The sequence below is a fragment of the Sminthopsis crassicaudata genome, chromosome 4 (genome assembly GCF_048593235.1).
Source record: "Sminthopsis crassicaudata isolate SCR6 chromosome 4, ASM4859323v1, whole genome shotgun sequence".
NCBI lineage: Eukaryota > Metazoa > Chordata > Mammalia > Dasyuromorphia > Dasyuridae > Sminthopsis > Sminthopsis crassicaudata.
This window is the reverse complement of record NC_133620.1, coordinates 52,836,542-52,854,712: the sequence shown is the minus strand read 5'-3', so window position 1 is coordinate 52,854,712 and position 18,171 is coordinate 52,836,542. Positions and strand designations below refer to the sequence as shown.

At 36.1% G+C, this 18,171-nt stretch overlaps 1 protein-coding gene across 2 annotated transcripts in view; it reads left to right on the top strand.

Moving 5' to 3' along the window:
* Positions 1-17,681, top strand: part of LMX1A (LIM homeobox transcription factor 1 alpha) — a 185,839-nt gene extending 168,158 nt beyond the window's left edge. For both annotated transcript variants that reach the window (XM_074266479.1, XM_074266478.1), the window contains 5 exons: positions 5,364-5,536; positions 8,030-8,107; positions 10,749-10,818; positions 13,304-13,474; positions 15,635-17,681. In XM_074266479.1, the coding sequence (XP_074122580.1) occupies positions 5,364-5,536; positions 8,030-8,107; positions 10,749-10,818; positions 13,304-13,474; positions 15,635-15,795 (653 nt within the window). In that variant the 3' untranslated portion in view covers positions 15,796-17,681. The remainder of the gene's footprint in view (positions 1-5,363; positions 5,537-8,029; positions 8,108-10,748; positions 10,819-13,303; positions 13,475-15,634) is intronic.
* The last annotated feature ends 490 nt before the right edge of the window (positions 17,682-18,171 follow it).

Below are 18,171 nucleotides of genomic sequence, written 5' to 3'. Positions count from 1 at the left end.
GGATTTTTCCAACAACCTGAAAGGAATCTTCAAGGCCCCACAGGTAGCCAGGCCAATTTCAGAGCCATAAACCATGGCACGGCCTTTCATGTGGGCCTGCTTATGTCATAAATGAGTGGGAGAAACAGGCAAAACGGAGGGGGGTTGCTGGTACCAGAACTAGCATTTTTTACAAGAAGTTGGGGGAGAAAAGGCCTTAGGATACAAGTTCAAACTTTACACAGAACAAATTCATCTCCACCTGGTAGGAGAATGTGTGGAGACTTAATCTCTGGACTTTCCCTTCAGGAGTCAGATTTATGTTGCATTTATGATGAAATTGCCTCCAGTTCTGCTGACATTGGCTGTCAAGGAGCAATAAGTGGAGTTCTTTTCATCTCAGCCTGGGAGTGTCAGAGTAAATTATGATGAGTAGATCTGGATGGAGGAGACTTGGAGCCATGAAGAGGGCTTTTTCCTCCCATTTGTTGTTTGTCATTTCCCCTCCTTCTGCCATCTTTCCTTTTTCCATCACTCTCTTGAAGCATTAGGAGGTATACCCAAAGGTCCAGCAAATTCCTTCCCTCTTGGCAAAATGCTAGGTTCTTACCAATTTGACCAAGAATGATATTCTGCTGAGTATCATGGCAAAGGCAGGCTCCAATTGCCTTAAATCTATCAACAGAACAGAGACTACCTTAGCTCAAATGTCCCACTAGTTTACTCCATGTACCCTCCTCCCCAATGTGATCTCCAGCTATGATAAAACCCAGGAGAGACCTCACAAATCCACAATTCAGATACACTCTATTGGACAGACTTTTATCTTACATCCTTTCATCACGTCTGATTCCAGATCAGTATACATTGCATTGTGAGGGGGGAATATGGGGGAAAAAACTAGCAGCCAGAACAGAGCCCTACCTTTGTGGATAAGCTCTGCTCCTACTTAGGCTTCTCAGTCCACCCCTGAGACACATAACAAGCATCCCAGTTCTTAGCCATGCTAATATTCATTCTTGACTTTCAGGCCAAATCTACAATCTACCTCCCTGGCCCCACATTTTCTCACTCTTTATTTCTCACTTTTCCTACTCACTTGAAAACTTTCTAAAGGCTGATTCTCAGTGACATTCCTAGCCTTCCAGTGCTATAATGCTTTTTACTCCCAGCTAGGTCTGCAACATTAGCAATCTACATAAGCTGTAGCTAGGCCAGAACACTTCAGTAGCTATTCCAAAAACATGTATTTGTGAGAAACAGCAAGTAAAAATGTAGCTGAATCTTAATAGTGTGTAGAGGAGACTAAAACATAAGATTAGAAAGGTCAGAAGAAATAAGGCTGCTGTTCAGTTGTATCTGACCTTATGACATAATTTTGGGTTTTCTTGACAAAGATAAAGGAGTGCTTCACCATTTCCTCCTCCAGTAAATCACCTTTTGTTAGAATTCTCCATTACGACCTGTCCATCTTGGGTAACTCTGCATGACAGAGCTCATATTTTAATTGACCTACATAAATCCCTCCACTATAACACGGTGATGATCCAGGAGGGAAGAAGAGAGTTACTGACTACTTAAAGACCTGAAGGAGTTATTCAATTGGCCAAGTGAATAGGCTTAGCTCTGAGAAAATTTAAAAAAGGAGTCTGTAGGATTCCAGAACACCTTGCTCCTCTGTTTCACTGTTTTCCTCTATTCCTCATCAGACACTCTATTCTCTAATATTCTCTTTTCTTCTGTCCAAAATTAACACAACAATACATTTTAAAAAACCTCATTCACTCACAGGGATAATTGACTGATAATAATATTATCCCTTCCATGTGTATGTGTATTTGAACAGGCATCATAGTTAAAGAAATAAAGTTTTGTTTTTGTTTTTGTTTATCTCTTTTTTATTAATTTTGTAATTATAAATTTTTGACAGTATATATGCATGAGTAATTTTTTATAACATTATCCCTTGTATTCATTTTTCCAGATTTTCCCCCCCTCCCTCTACTTCCTCCCCTAGATGACAGGCAATCCCATACATATTACATGTGTTTCAGTATAACCTAGATATAATATATGTATGTAAATCCAATTTTCTTGTTGCACGTTAAGTATTGGATTCCGAAGGTATAAGTAACCTGGGTAGAAAGGCAATAGTGCTAACAATTTACATTCACTTCCCAGTGTTCCTTCTCTGGGTGTAGTTGTTTCTGTCCATCATTGATCAACTGGAAGTGAGTTGGATCTTCTTTATGTTGAAGATATCCACTTCCATCAGAATACATCTTCATACAGTATTGTTGTTGAAGTATATAATGATCTCCTAGTTCTGCTCATTTCACTCAGCATCAGTTCATACAAGTCTCTCCAAGCCTTTATGAATTCATCTTGCTGGTCATTTCTTACAGAGCAATAATAAGGAATAAAGTTTTGTGAAGAAATCTGAGGAACATGCATTCTATTAAATTATAAGTATGGTTTTTTCATGTTCAAACAAAAAAGGCATCTTCCTTAAAAATAAATCATTTAGTCTGGGGAGAAAGTCAAAGTTCATAGTCAAAAGTGAAAGAATTTAGATAAAAAGTTAAAAAAATATTAAATTTTGTGATGAAACCAGTATATTACTTATTCTATTAATGTAAAATAATTTCTAATCTTCAAAAGAAGAAACAACAAAAGTATATGCCTTTAAGAATCATTTCATTTTGGGAGAAAGGCAAAGTCAACCAAATCTCAGAAATAAAAATAATTTATCTAAAAAGTGAACAATATAAATTTATGTAGATATCTACTTTTAGGAGAAGAAGATTTTGCGAATAAGGTAGAAGGAGATCTGAAGGAAAAAGTTTGAATTGAAAAAAAATGTTCATTTTTTGTGGATTTTTTGTCCTTTTTTCTGGATTCTCTTCTATTTAGTCACTTCTACAGAAAATAGTTCTGCAGAAGGAATTAGAAAGGATATTATTTATCAACATGTAATCTACATACTGCCTTCCATTTTACAGATTAGAAGTCTGGGATTTACAGGAGTTAAAGGACAAATTAGTAGTAGAGATGGAACAGAGGACCAAGAACTGAGAGCTGGGGGAATGGTTCCCAATTTAGGAAACCATATGAATTCAATGTTCATGAAGTAGGAGGACACAGAAAGAGATCCAGAATCAATCTCAGAACTAGAAAGTATCCTATATCCATCTGGTAGAAACTACATCTGACCAAGAATCCCCTCTACAGGATCCCAAATAAATATCTAACTTTCATTAGAAAACTTATAGTGAAAGGGTCCCTTGAGTGTTAGTGGCAGCTTATTGGTCTGATAGTTAGGAATTAATTTTTGTATGAGGGCTATTTTCTGTCTTTCTGTCACTGTTTTCACATATCGCTCTTACTTTGACACAATAGGACAAAGAAGGACGAGCTTATTATTTGAACATTTCAGCCTTCTATGTGGGTTCACTATATATATCCACTAAAACTTTTCCAGGATTTCTTACAACATACTAAAACCTCCAGATAATTCTCTTTCCCAGAGAAATTAATGTAAATAATTGATAACAATTGGTAAAATCATAGCTAAGAGTAGCTAGGTAGTGAAGTAAATAGAATGCTGGATCTGGAATCAAGAAAACTCATCTATATGAGCTTGAATCCAGCCTCAGACATTTACTAGCTGTATGACTTGGGCAAGTCATTTAACTCCATTGACCTCAGTTTCTTCATCTATCAAATGACTTGGAGAATAAAATGGCCAACCACTCAATGTCTCTGCCAAGAAAACCCCAAATAGATTATAAAGAGTTGGATTTTACCAAAACAAATTAATAGCAATATTGATTAAAGTCAAGCTCAAGGGTGTGAAGGAACCAGCTGTAACCAGCTGATCATTAAAATTTTAGTGTGAGTGCTTATATTTCAGAAATTAGCACACAATGAAGATATTTTGTTTTATTGATTGTCTCAATTCAAGAAAACGGTGGAGAAAATGTTAGTAACATAAATAAAATTTGAAAGTGTATTATGGATATATTTTTCCTGGAAAGCTGATTGTTAAATATTTTCTACTTTCCCTCAAAGCTAGTTAGAATAAATAGGTAAGTAAAGTACATTTTGATGGCCTTTTTGAGTTCAGAAGCAGCTTTTCTTGAGCAAAACTCAGAAAAGAGTCAAAGCTTGGACCTGAGAGAGAACATTAAATTTAGAGTAAGTTTAACCTGAGATACTTAGGCACTGATCTTTCTTTTCAATCTTGAACCTTATTATATCTCATTGTTTATCATTTTCTTATAGTGAATACTAACCATTTCATATTGTTATTCTGATAGTCATGTTTTAGCAAAAAGTTACTATAAAATTCTCTGATAACTTTCTTTTTAATTAAAGCTTTTCATTTTAAAAATATATACATGGATAATTTTCAACATTCACCCTTAAAAAACCTTGTGTTCTAATTTTCTGCCCTTTCTTCCCCCCACCTTCTCCTAGACAGCAAGTGATCCAAAATATATTAAACATGTGCAATTCTTACAGACATATTTCCACAAATATCATTCTGCACACACACACACAAAAAAATAGAATGACAAAGGAAAAAATGAGAAGAAAACAAAATGTAAGCAAACAACAACACAAGGAAAGAAATACTATGTTGTGGTCCACATTCAGTTCCCACTGCCCTCTATCTGGGTGCAGTTGACTTTCTTGTGAAGAAGACCATTGAAACTGGTCTGAGCCATATGATAACCTTTCAAATTTTAAATTTCTAATGATCAATGAGGTGGGATGGCATGCTTTTACTTTCCAATTTCTGAAGCTGGAAGTAACCTGAATGCTGAATCTGTTGATGAGAGACCACTGCTTTCCACCTGGCAATAGCCATTAGTGTTACAAACTTAATGCTTCTAAAGACACAATAAAGCCCTTCAGTGCCATTATTATATGGTACAGTGGAAAAAATAATTAATTATGAGTCAGATCATCTGGATTTGAATCCCAAATCTGGGGACATTGCGTAAGTTATTTTACCTTTCTGGACTTCTGTTTCTTCCCATGTAAAATGATAATTTTTGATTACAAAAAGCCCAGACTACCTTACATTTCAAAGCCCAAGATCTTTTTAGCATATTTGTAATAAGCAATAGTCAAAATCATCAGCTATAACAGGCATTCAGCAGTATCAGAGAAGTCAGGTAAGTGTGTTTGTGTGTGTTTGATTAGGAAATTGTATTCTTTGATCCTCTGAAATGATTCCATTTACAAGCACCTACTCTGTACATATAGAAGGCCAGCTCTGTGGCTAAGGAATTGGGTAAGTAATTTGGGGGCACCCCCCCATGAATTCCAGTAAGATACTTTCAATAGATGTTCAACATGACTTTCTCCTTTTTCAGGGAAGAGTGATGATGAAGATAGTCTTTGTAAGGCAGCCCATGGGACAGGAAAAGGGGTTGCTGAGGATGGCAAAGATCACAAGCGCCCCAAACGCCCCAGGACCATCCTGACTACTCAGCAACGCAGAGCATTTAAGGCCTCATTTGAAGTCTCTTCCAAGCCATGCAGGAAGGTACTGTATAAAGAAAAAGGAGAATAATTGCCCCACCTGTGTCATATCTCTTTCTGATGAGAAATCAAGAAAGAGTGAGTCCTCTTAGGAATAATTTTAACTTTGCATCCATAAGTATCCCTCTCTCCTTCCCATAAACATAAGTTACACTAAGTTCATTCATTCATGCATTTATTAATTTGACCCTGATTGGCTCAGAGTGAATGTAAATAATATTTTTTCTGTTTTGGTCTTGAGGGTCTTTCCTTCCCAGATTGATTTCTTTTGGACTAGGTAAAATAGGCCATTTTCTGCCTCATTTCTTATCTAGCTTTAATCACTGAAGGTGGTCAAACTGAGGGCTGTTAAAGACCTTTGCTTAAGAAGATCAAAGTCTTCTATTGCATCTAGAGCCATCTCCAGGCATCCTGATCTATACTGAACCCAGATGGTTCCAGAGGAAAAAGTGAAGCTGATGAATGCACAGCTCTTAAATTAAATTCACTTGTGTGCTGGCCCTCTTCCAGAATAAAGGACAAACAACAACAATAAATAAATATTTAAATATTTTCTTTATACAGCACATGATACTGAGGGAAGTTCAAAATTTAGATGAGACAGAAAACATGGTCAAGAGTCAGGGAAAGCTTGGGTATTAGGAAATCATGGCCAATGGAGAAACTAAACATTGGTTTCACCTCCCTCCTTGAACAAAAAATTTCAAGATCTTCTCTCTTTGCTTTCATCACTAACATTATTTCTTTTGATCCTCTAAAGGAAGTAGTTTATTTCTAAAATCCCACTTCTCTTAGAAGTTTTCCTGACCAATCAAAACATGTGCTAAGTGTTGCCACAGCTTAAACATAAATATAAAATAACTTTTCATTCTCACTATCCCTGAACGAAAATGCTTAATTATTACATAGAAATAATGCAAACTTCTCAACATTGTTTTAAATTGTATTTCTCTAAAACAATTTAGAGCATTCTTAATATATCTCAAATAACTTTGATTTCTTTTTCTGAAACTGTCTGTTCATATCCTTTGACAAACTCTGGTTTTTAAAATTTTTAACTCAGTTCCCTATACATTTGAAAAACGAGACCTTTATCAGAGAAACTTTTTTTATAAAATGTTTTAATATTACTTCAAAGTATTTTGGGACTTATGTACCTTGTAGGCAGCAAATCTGACACCTCCATAGTAGATCAACCATTGCACAAATCATAATGCAAAAGTTCCATTAGAACAGTAGAAAGGGTATAAATATCCCATTTTACAAATGGGGGAATTGAGGACCAGAGGTTACATTTCTTGTCTATGGTTATACTGCTAAGAAGCATAAGAGGTAGAGCCTTGAACCAAGCTTTCTGCTAACTTCAAGTCCAATTCTCTTTTGGCTACACCATGATATCTCTAAATAAATCAAGGGGAAAATATGATAACATTCAAAGCAAACTAAAGTGCAAAAAGACAACCATAAAACAAAAAGCATTACTTCTCTTTTAAAGGTAATTTTCACAGTAACCCTCAAGCTCTGTGTGTCTATTAAATGTGTTGAGGCTAATGTTCAACAATGGGCTAGTGTCCAACATCTGCTGAAAGAGTTGGCTAATGTTCAATATAAACTCAAATCCTAGGAAACACCTCTGTGAGGTGTTTCCAACCTTTGAGTTCATGATTGTTTCTTATGAGATTCAGTTCTTGAATTAAACTTTAAAGAGGGGATTTTTCTTATTACTTGGATCACTTGATTTCTAACCAGTAGCTAGGTTTTTTACCTCTTGTGCAGTATTTACTTATAACTCATGACTTTTTCAGCTCTAATTTCTTCATGTTATAAGACTTATCAAAAGTCACCCATTTGCATACTTATTGTATGTTCCAAACTTTTATTTAAAACCAAGTGTGAAATGAGAAAATATAAATTTCAACATATAGAGACAAACCTTCTTCCTTTGATCTCATTATAAAATATCTCTTCTATTCTTGTATCAACTCTGTATTCTTCCATCCATTCTTCTTGTTAATAATGACAGGCACAAATTCATAGGAATATGAACTTCAGTTAATTTGCTGATATATTATGTATGTTATCAAATAATTACACATATAAAATTATATAAGATATCACAAAAGTCTTAGTGCAGTGTTAAGCCGTTAAAGTTTGACATTGTACGAAGACATCTGGGATATCCTATACATATAAAGTTTTATTCAATCTCATTATTGTTTAATATAAGGTTATTAGCCAAAAAATTCTTAACTTATCTTCCTCAACTTTTATAATAATTTGAATAAAATATTTGAATTTTTCAAAACTACTGATTCCCCACCCCCTCCATTAAAAAAGAACACCAGTGCACAAGAAATTCTGTTTATTAGAGGAAAATAAGGTATTATTAATGACAAATGTATATAATAAGAAATATTTCCACATCTTTCCCCTTTTTTGAAATTTTAATATTTTTAACTTTCTAATTTTAACATTTCTTATTTTCTATCTTTTAAAGGTAAGAGAGACTTTGGCTGCTGAGACAGGGTTGAGTGTTCGTGTTGTTCAAGTTTGGTTCCAAAATCAGAGAGCTAAGGTAATCTCCCTTTTGAATTTTATACCACCTAAATCCCTTGAGATATTGCTGTGTTTCTGAAAAAAATAGTGATAAGAGATCATTTGTTATAGCCATGTTATTTAATCCCATACTCACTGACTGGATGCATCTCTTCATGTCTCAGGGAATGCTTTACTTTTTATTTATTTTTATGCATAGTTTAAGCAGATAGTAAATATTCTCCTAAAATTTTATTGTAAATTCCAATCTATATATTCAAGACTGAACCTAGTACATTCATAATAATAGCTGACATTTTATATGGTATGCCCCTAAAGTCTTAGTGTTAATTTCAAATAAATACTGGCTCTTCCTCCTCCTTTTCTTCATCTTCCTCCTCCTCTTCTTCCTCCTATTTTTCCTACCACCACCACTATCATCATCATTACCACTATCACTACTACAACTACCCTATTATTATTATTACTACTACCCTAACTTAAAACAATACTAAGAATTTTGATCTACACTGTATCAAATGCACTCAAGAAGTATTATTGTTACATGGAGCTTTCCATTAAAAAAAATCTCATTTGATATTTATCAGTACAATGGGATGATACTTTAAGGTAGTCTAAATATTGTTATTCCTATTTATGGATGAGGCAATTGTGCTGAGATACTACCAAGTAAACAGATGGATTGTGTACTCAAACTGAGGTCTACAGGTTCCAAATCCTGTCTTCTTTTCCATATACCAAATTTATTTAGTCATTGGATTCTCAAATGCTTTGAGATAATTCACATTTTTAAAACAAAATCTTTTTGAAGTGTGTAGTGTGTCATTATTATCCACTTTTTACAGAAAAAAAATTGTCTCAGAGCTTGTATATTGCCCAATCTCATTAAGACAGTATATGGCAGAATCAAGAATTTAACCCAACTCTCCTAACTCTGAATGAATTGGGGGAGGGGAGGCATTTCACTTCAAAAACATAGTTCTTTTTAACATGTGCCTTTCCCTTTTGTCAATCTTCCCCATTCACAGGGACAAAGCTTTCCTATTGCCACTTGTTTTCTAAAAGCTTCATTCTGGCCTGCCTTCTATAGTAGCAGCCCATGCTCTCTGACTCATTCTTTCCCATTCTATTCTGTTAGAACTGTTATCTTTACTAGAAGAACAACAATCTGTACTAATGGCATCTCATGTGCTAATATCACCTCCTCTTCTCCAGTCAATACTTGAATAGACCTTCTAGAGAAGATATCCTCTGTTAGGGGTTTCATGTAATTCATTAATTGCATGATACCCTTTATCTGTTAAATAGGGGACTTGGAGTAGATCTAGCTTCTCTTATCTGTTAATGGGGGGGGACTTGAAGTAGAGCTAGCTTCTCAGGGCCCTTATAGAATATAAGTTTATGATCAAATCAAAAAAATCAATTTACATTGTATTTCATATTACATATTACATTTTGTATTGTGTGATATTGGACAATTCACTTACTTTTTCTAGGCTTCTTTCCCCGCCCCCATTTGCTAAGTGAAGGGATTGATACAAAACAATTTCTGAGATTTCTTTCAACTCTAAATCATCTGTGGGTCTAAAGGCATTTTCTCCAAATCAATGGACAGGCCATTTATTCTACCTATCTACTCAGCCTCCAGGCTATGCTATACAATACATGTACCATACAACACAATGCATATTGACAGAGTCAGGAAACCTGGGTTGGAACCTTGTATTCAGCACTTACAAATTGTATGATCATAGGCTTGTCACTCAATTTTTCCAAATATTAGGTTGTCTATCTACAAAGCCATATTGATATTATTTTATTATTTCACAGGACTAAGAGGAATTCTACAAAAGTTTTGCAATTCCAAAATGTTATAGGAATAGGAGTTATTGTTATTATTAGAGATGACTAGATCTACTGATATGTTTCATTTATGGCAATGATTATTGTTAGGAAATTAAGGCAATTTATTTATTTTCCACTATATTTTACCTGCTAGCTATTATGGATTCATAGCTCTTCTGATTTAGTGTGTGAACTAAATGAAATTATTTTCGAAATAGAAGAGCTATGAATTTGTGTGTGTGTGTGTGTGTGTGTGTGTGTGTGTGTGTGTGTGTGTGTGTGTGTGTATGAATATGAAACTGGGTAAAATGATTACTAAACTAGCTCAGCCTTGAATCCTGATACCTGGGACCTTCACCAATCAACTTTTACTTTGTCCTCTACCTGTTTCTCACTCAAACCTTGTTCACTATCATTCTGAGAATTTTTGCTTTTTCTTCCTTGTTATAGAAGTCAGTAAATCCTGATTGGTACAAATTATGTTTCTTGGTCAATCTCTCATTTTAGTTCCCAACATAGACACTGTCTTTTACATTGAAACAGAGCTGTTTCTGTGTCTGTCTTCACATTTAGAAATAGCTCTGCTAACTAGTTGCAAGGTCCCTAGTGGAGCCATTTCCCCAAAATGTCAGGATTTGAGAGGCAAGCCTCTTCCCCAAATGCACACCAGAGGAAGCAGGGTCCTATGGATTCACTAATCTGACAGTCTTATTTCTGAGGCCATCCCTCTGCCTTTCCTTCTCCTTCTCATCCTCCCTTTCATTAGGCTGTTGCAGGTGGGCTCAGTTCTAACTCTCTTGTTTCCTCTTCACCAGATGAAGAAGTTGGCAAGGAGACAGCAGCAGCAACAGCAAGATCAGCAGAATACACAGAGGCTGAGTACAGGTAAGGTGGATGTCCCCTCCTTAGTAGCTAGTGCTATATTTTCTTCCCTATTTCTTCCCAGAATACAGTATGAGACTCTACTATCCACCACTAAGTGACACCAACCCAGATCTTCGTCCATCTATCACCTGATTCCACTATCATCCTTAGTGTGGGGACTGAGACCATTTTACCTATTCCAGAGGTCACATGAGAGTTGTGGCAGAGCTTCAGAGTGCAGAATGCATAACTAATGATGGCAGCAGCAGCTTATTTATTATGCTGTTAACCATTAATTCCTTGTTGTCATTATCTTCTGTGCTTGTCCATTCCCGATAAGATTCTTTTTCTGGGCTAATGTAGTATGAGATGGCTAAATGGTGAAATGGATGAAGTGCTGGGCCTGAAGTCAGGAAAATCTGATTTTGAACGTAGGCTCAGATACTTATTAGCTGTACGACCCTAGGCATGTCACTTAAGCTCTGTTTGCCTCAGTTTTGTCAACTATAAAATTGGGTGGATTCCAACACCTTCCTCCCAGGTTATTGTGAGCATCAAATTAGATAATATTAATAAAGGCACATAATGGATACTATATAAATGCTTTTCCCTTCCTTAAAGAAAGGAAAAACTCATGATCTTTCATTAAGATGCTTTCAGTAACATAAAAGTCTTACAAAAATTTTTGTATTACTTTGTTTTGTGATAATAAAAAGGTATTTCCTGATTCTGCAAGGCGGTTATTCAAGGCAATGAATTTAAGAATTCTTGAATTAGTGTGATTCTCATTCTTGAGTATGAACTGGGCATGCTAAGACATGTGGCTTGGCACCTGCTCTAGCATGTCTGTGATGGGGACAATGCCATATGTGTATGAGTGGAAGCTGCTTTATATAATTAGGATCCCCCCATATAATTAGTGAAAGAGTAGCATTCCCTCTGAAGACCTGCTTATTTTCATCTTCCTCAATATAGCTCCTATAATTTAGGATGGCTCTTTTATCAAGATCTCTTTGGTACTATGTATTTCTACTAAATATTGAACTGAATGTGGTTCTAGATTACAATGTGTGGTCCTAACTTTGCCATTTGTAACTCAGAAGCATTCTAGAGCCAGTGAATTTCTTTGTCATTTACCTCTTAAATTAGGATTACTGTCATTATCAAAGGAGAGATGCACTGGAAAAGGAAGTAATACAAAAGCTGACAAAAATGTTGGGCATTTAATGCATCTTCAGCTTACTATCCTACATGGTCTGTTGGAAAAAAGACCATGTTTGAGGTCTGGCTCTGTATATAAGCCTATCATTTCTGTATAATCAAAAGGCTATTTTGAAGAGTGAATTAGGATTATAGGAAAGAACAGAGGTTGTCTAGTCCAAACAGCTTATTCTATAGATAAGAAAGCTGAGATCCAGATAGATAATGTAACATGTTCCCAAGTTACACGGAGATTTAGCATCAAAACTGAAATTCCAATCAGGTTCTCTGCTACAAAATTATACATTCTAGAAGTTCTTATAGTTCTAGATTTGGAAAAGACCTCAGAGACCATTTAGTTCAACCTTGTCATTTTATAGACAAGAAACCTGAAACCTGTCAAGCTAAAGTGACATATCAAAGGTCATACAAGTAGGAGGCATCATAGCAAAGATTTGATTTTTTGATTTCAGGTTCTAATAATTATTAATCTTCATTTTATTCTGCATATAGCTTATATGTACAAAGCCATTTGCACATTTTTTTATATTAGACTTTAAGCTCCTTAAGTACATGGACTGTCTTTTGCCCTATTTTGCATCCCTATGACTTAGCACAATGTTTGTCACACAGTAAATTCTTAATAAATTTTAGTTACTACTAATAATAAAATAATAATAATAATTCCCAATGGATCAGAACTTGGGCAAGTTTAAATTCAAGGCATTGTTAAGAGGACTTTGAAAGATGGCTACCCTAAATTAAGTACAGCAATGGGAAAGGATGCCTCAAAGGACTATGGGAGCAGAAGTGCTTGGTGTATCTAGGATCCATTAATTTGAAGTTCCCAAGAGATCCTCCTATAAAAGCTCTATAGACATCAAAACACTATGGCAGATGGCAATTATTTATCACCTTTTTAATTGTAGATTTAAAAAGAGACTTAGAATGTTGGTTATAATGATATGACAAGGTGAGGGCCTGATCTGAGGTCATCTGGTTCAGTTCCCTACCTACCCCAGAAGGGAGCTTTGGGAGAGTTAACAATATGTTACACCCACACTGAGAAGCAAATCAAGTGGATCATCATTTATTAAGTACTTACTGTGTGACAAAACACTGTGCTAAGTGTTGGGAAATACAAATAACAAGCAGAAATTAAGACAGTCCCTATCCTCAAGGAGATTATATTCTAGTGAAAAATACTCATTACAATAGATGGCAAATTATTGAGTGAGACAAAACCAGAATAATCCCTCTTTTCTTCCAGAACCTTGAGAATGATCTTTCCTTCTTTGTCCTACAGCTCAGACAAATGGTGGAGGAAATACTGGAATGGAAGGGATCATGAATCCCTATACTGCACTTCCAACCCCACAGCAGCTCTTGGCCATTGAACAGAGTGTGTACAACTCAGATCCCTTTCGACAAGGGCTCACCCCACCTCAGATGCCTGGAGATCACATGCACCCTTATGGTAAAATAGTCAAAATGCTACCAGGATTGAATTCAAGAAATTCTCTCTACTTGCAAATAGGTTTTTCCATATTTCCTTTATCAGGCTGCTTCCTGAGCAAGGTTAAGTGATTGGCCCACTACTAAACTTCTAGTAAGTGTCTGAGACCAGATTATGAACACAACTCTTTTTGACTCTTAAATATGGCACTCTACCCACTGGGCCACCTAAGAGCATGACTATTTCTATTTCAACAATGCAACTGAATTTTCAAATCAACCAGAATTGGCTGAGTAGAGCAGCTCATTAAATAATTTCTAGCAAAAATGCCTCTGATCAAGGTAAGATTCTTTAATTGAGCAAATAATTACCTCTGAGAATAGATACATAAGCAGTAGTTTTGCTACTCGCCTTTTTCACGGTGAATGCTAGCAAGTGTTCTAACATAATCCAAGGACTATAAATCAACCTTTAATGGTGAAAAAGTTTCTTCCAAATTATATTAGATTTATATGTTGAGTACACTCAATCTATAGAAAATCTTCTCTGATCCAGTTCTAAATAACTACAGAAAATCACTCATCTTCTCTACTTGCCATTTAAATAAGTTTTAGTAAATTAGTGGATAGAAACCAGGTGTAAGAACCAGGTTTGAATCCTAAAGTTGCTCTCTAGCAAAGGAAAATGAGATTAATGGATGTAATGGATGTAGAACATTAGCTTTCTACAAAGAAGAATTCATATTGACCAATATTCTGTAAAATGTAGTAAAGAATTGTTGCTAAGATTAAATATAACTTTTTTTTTCAGGCAGGAGGGCACATCAAACCATGGGTATGGTGGCAACATCAACCACAAATTATGGACCTTAAGTCAACTTTCTTTGTTCACTGGTGTCCTTACACATCCAATTGCTGTATGGCACCAGCACCCTCTGCTGTCTGGTAGCAGATACCAGTAGAGTCCTTCATTAAATCATGAAACTATTCCAGGGGCATGCATATTTTTGCTGGGTTCCTCCAGTTTACTTCCCTTTACTCAGATTCAAAGGGCATACTTTTTCTCTAGTTATTGTGTAGAGTTATCTCTTGTCTCATGGACAAAGTCATCTATTTCTTTTCATTTCTCAAAGAATCTAGGGTTGTATTGTGGCCACTAAGTAAATGAGGCAGCTATGTGATTGAAGGGATAGAGTCACGGGTTATAGAATATGAAGGACCAGAGTTCAAATTCTGACTCAGACACTAGCTACAGACTCCAGAAAAGTCACTTAACCTCTGACTTCATTGGTTTCCTCCTTTGTAAAATGATAAATGTAAAAGTAATGAAATAAATCATGTTTGTAAAATAATATACAATTAAAAATATACTATACTCTATAACAGAAATACTGCATAAAGTAGTTATAACATACAATTTTAAAACAGCACTTCTCTCCTAGGGTTGTCAGAATAAAATGAAGCAATATTTGTAAAGCACTTTGCCAGCTTTTTATGTTTAAAACTTTAAAAAGTGCTATATAATCCCTAAGCTAGCTATTAAATATTCATTGAATAGAACATGAAATTCTCTTGAAGCTTTACTACTCATTCATAGAGTTCTTTCCTGTTATTTTGCCATTAATAGAGTATCATTTTCTAGGTCCAACCTTCTTCATGTGAAAACTTGAATAGCAATTCTAGTGAACACTGCCTAGATGTATGGACCGATCACTTAACCTCTTTGGATATTAGCTTCTTCCTGTGTGGGATGAAGCTGATTGCATCCAGGAATGTTGAAGTTCAATCTTTACTGTAAAGGGAGATGAGGTGGTGTAATATGGATGTATGTCGGTAACAATAAATATTCAAAAGTTGTGCTATTGTGAGTTAGAAGGAGAGCTTTAAGGATGGAGCAGCATGCCTTCTTTTGAGCAGAGATCATGAGTTATGTTGCTCATCCCCTTGGACCACGTGTAGTGGCACATGGCTATATTCAGTTTAACTCTCTATTATAATTTCTTTTAATATGTAAATATTTATTAGATACTATTTCACAGCAGCCAGATTCTTGAGAACTATTGTTAAACAGCTACTTTTGTCAGCATATATAGTCTTTCCTTGATAAATATTCATTGAATTGATTTGTATTTTTCTAGCAATAAAAGGTGAACTTCATGTTGATGTTTTATTTCCATTTCAGGTGCTGAGCCCCTTTTCCATGACCTAGATAGTGATGACACCTCCCTCAGTAACCTGGGTGACTGTTTCCTAGCAACCTCTGAAGCTGGGCCCCTGCAGTCCCGGGTGGGGAACCCCATCGACCACCTGTACTCCATGCAGAGTTCTTATTTCACTTCTTGAGTCCACCCTTAGAATCCAGTGGCTAGGCTCCCAAGTGACACAAGCATATTAAACCAGGGGTCAACAGGCCTTAGTTTGGGAGGTTAGGGAAGAAGGGGGTGGGGGAGGGGCCTTTCTTGGGGATGCTGTATAATAACAATATGGTATAGCCCAGCATTTCCAAAGACTGAATACGTTATGGATTGCATAGTTTAATGTTTCTATAAGAGTCATAGCATTAGATATGAAGACGTGTTTATCATTAAGGACAGGGACTTTTAATATAGACATTCTCATGCAAATTAGATACCTAGAGACTCCTAACAACTTCCCACTGTTTTGGGGAAGCTCTTGGCAAGAGTTGCATGCGTCTCTCCGTCTATGTACCCATAGACAGATGGACGTGTGTGTGAGTGTGTGTAACCTTTCATACTTTATCATCAAAGTTTATTCCTAATTGTAACAGGCAGCAACTGTACAGCGAAAGTAACTTTATTTTCAGTGTGAACTCTATTTAAGGAAATGCTTGATGCACTTAAGTTATAAATGAGATAATTTACTTTTATAAACTTTATTTTTAGTTGGAGATTTGTTGGCCAGGGCAGGATTGCCGAGTCATCTAGTCTGGTTATAGTTTGTTTAGTTTTCATTGCTAGGGGTTGAGTTCTGAAAAGTGATCGGTCCTTGTTGACAGGGCCCCCAGTTAACTAGTGGCTTAGTTGGGAGAGAACAATGTTTCATAACATTAGTGGGGAGCTCAGAGCCAGGATGATTAATGACAACACTCAGCTGCTGGATAATTGGGCAAGTCTTTTAACCTCATTGGGCTGCGGCTTCCTCCAGTATGGCATGAGGCTGATGGAACTTACCTACCTCACCCAGGAGCACTGAAGCTTAATCCTTATTGAAAAGCAAATAAAGAGGGGTGCAATACCAATCTGTGCTATTGTTATTCAATATAGAAGGCTTTCACTACTGTTGGATTAATATGAAGATGCAGCTCTGGGAGGAGAGCAGAATGACTTTTCTTCAGCCTTAGGCCTTTGGGCAACATTACCTACCTGGTTTCCAATTGTAGAGCCCCGGATTTTAAAGATGATATCTCAGATGTGGAGGAGGGGCTATAGTCCTGGAGATTTTATTTCTCAACAATATCCAGTAACTCAAGGAATCCTCAAGAGACAATTTTGATGGAAACCAGTGGCAATATCCTTTGGAGTCACTTTTCTGACCATGGCTATACTCAACTCAATAGCCATTGCACATAAGGATATGGTTCCACACCCTCTTCCCCAAATGTGGTGCTAGAGTGAGATATTTCCTTGCCAGGAGGCCTCCTGGAAAACCCAAACAAGGAAATGGGAGCAGTGGGGAAGTTGGGTTGGCCTCCATTTCTCCAAAAGGGAATTGTTGTAAGACTTGGCTTCACTTGTGGGGAAGCAAAAGGAACCTTGGACATAATGTCCCCAAGGCCAGAGGAAACACGTCCTCTCTATTCTAGATTCTATGTTGTGTGATTTTGTGTTGTTGTTTATAATTTATGCAAGCAAATAAAAAAAAAACAAGCCAATCTGGTGAATGAAAATAACTAAAACTCTGTAGCTCTCTGCTGGTGACTATGGATAAGGATCAGTCAGAGAATATAGCAAGACTTATGGGAGTAAAAATGAATGAGATCCCTACTCCAATATAAGATTATTGAAATGACATTAAAAACTTCTTTAAAATCTACTGTCTCTTTTTTTTATTTGGGATCAAGGGTGGCAACCTTGATATATTCTTGGATTTATTTGGATATATAAGGGAGGAAGAAAAATAAATGTAAATATGGCCAAAGAGAGTTTCTACATGTCCAGATAGGCCAGGGAAAGGCCTCTATTTCTAAAGACCCCATCACATCCACAGAAGGATTCTTCCATGAAAATAATTATGTACTTCACCATGAATCACATACTTAATTTACCTACAATGTTCCTGGTATGTCAAATTAATGTATTCCATGGATGGCAGAATAGAGAAAAAGGAGAAGATAGTTTTTATTGGTGAAGTGGGCATCATGAAAAAGGATGGTTAGCCTGACTAGAATGAAACAAAACCCCAAACTTAAAATTGTGCTTTATTTTCAAGGATTTTCTCTACCCTGACATTCTTTGGGATTGAACTTGAAAGTTTTATATAAATTTCATTTCCAAATATATCCATCCTTTAATCAGAGGTAGGTACCATTTGGGTTCTTTAACAAAGACTTTTTTAAAAAAAAGATAGAGAAAAAAGGAGTTGAGCATTATTCATCAACATATGAACCAAGAATGATAGGAGATGCAGTGTTGCACATTAGGGATACCCTACTTCGGCAAAGAGTGAAGGAAGGTACATATTCTCATCTCTTCTTCAGGC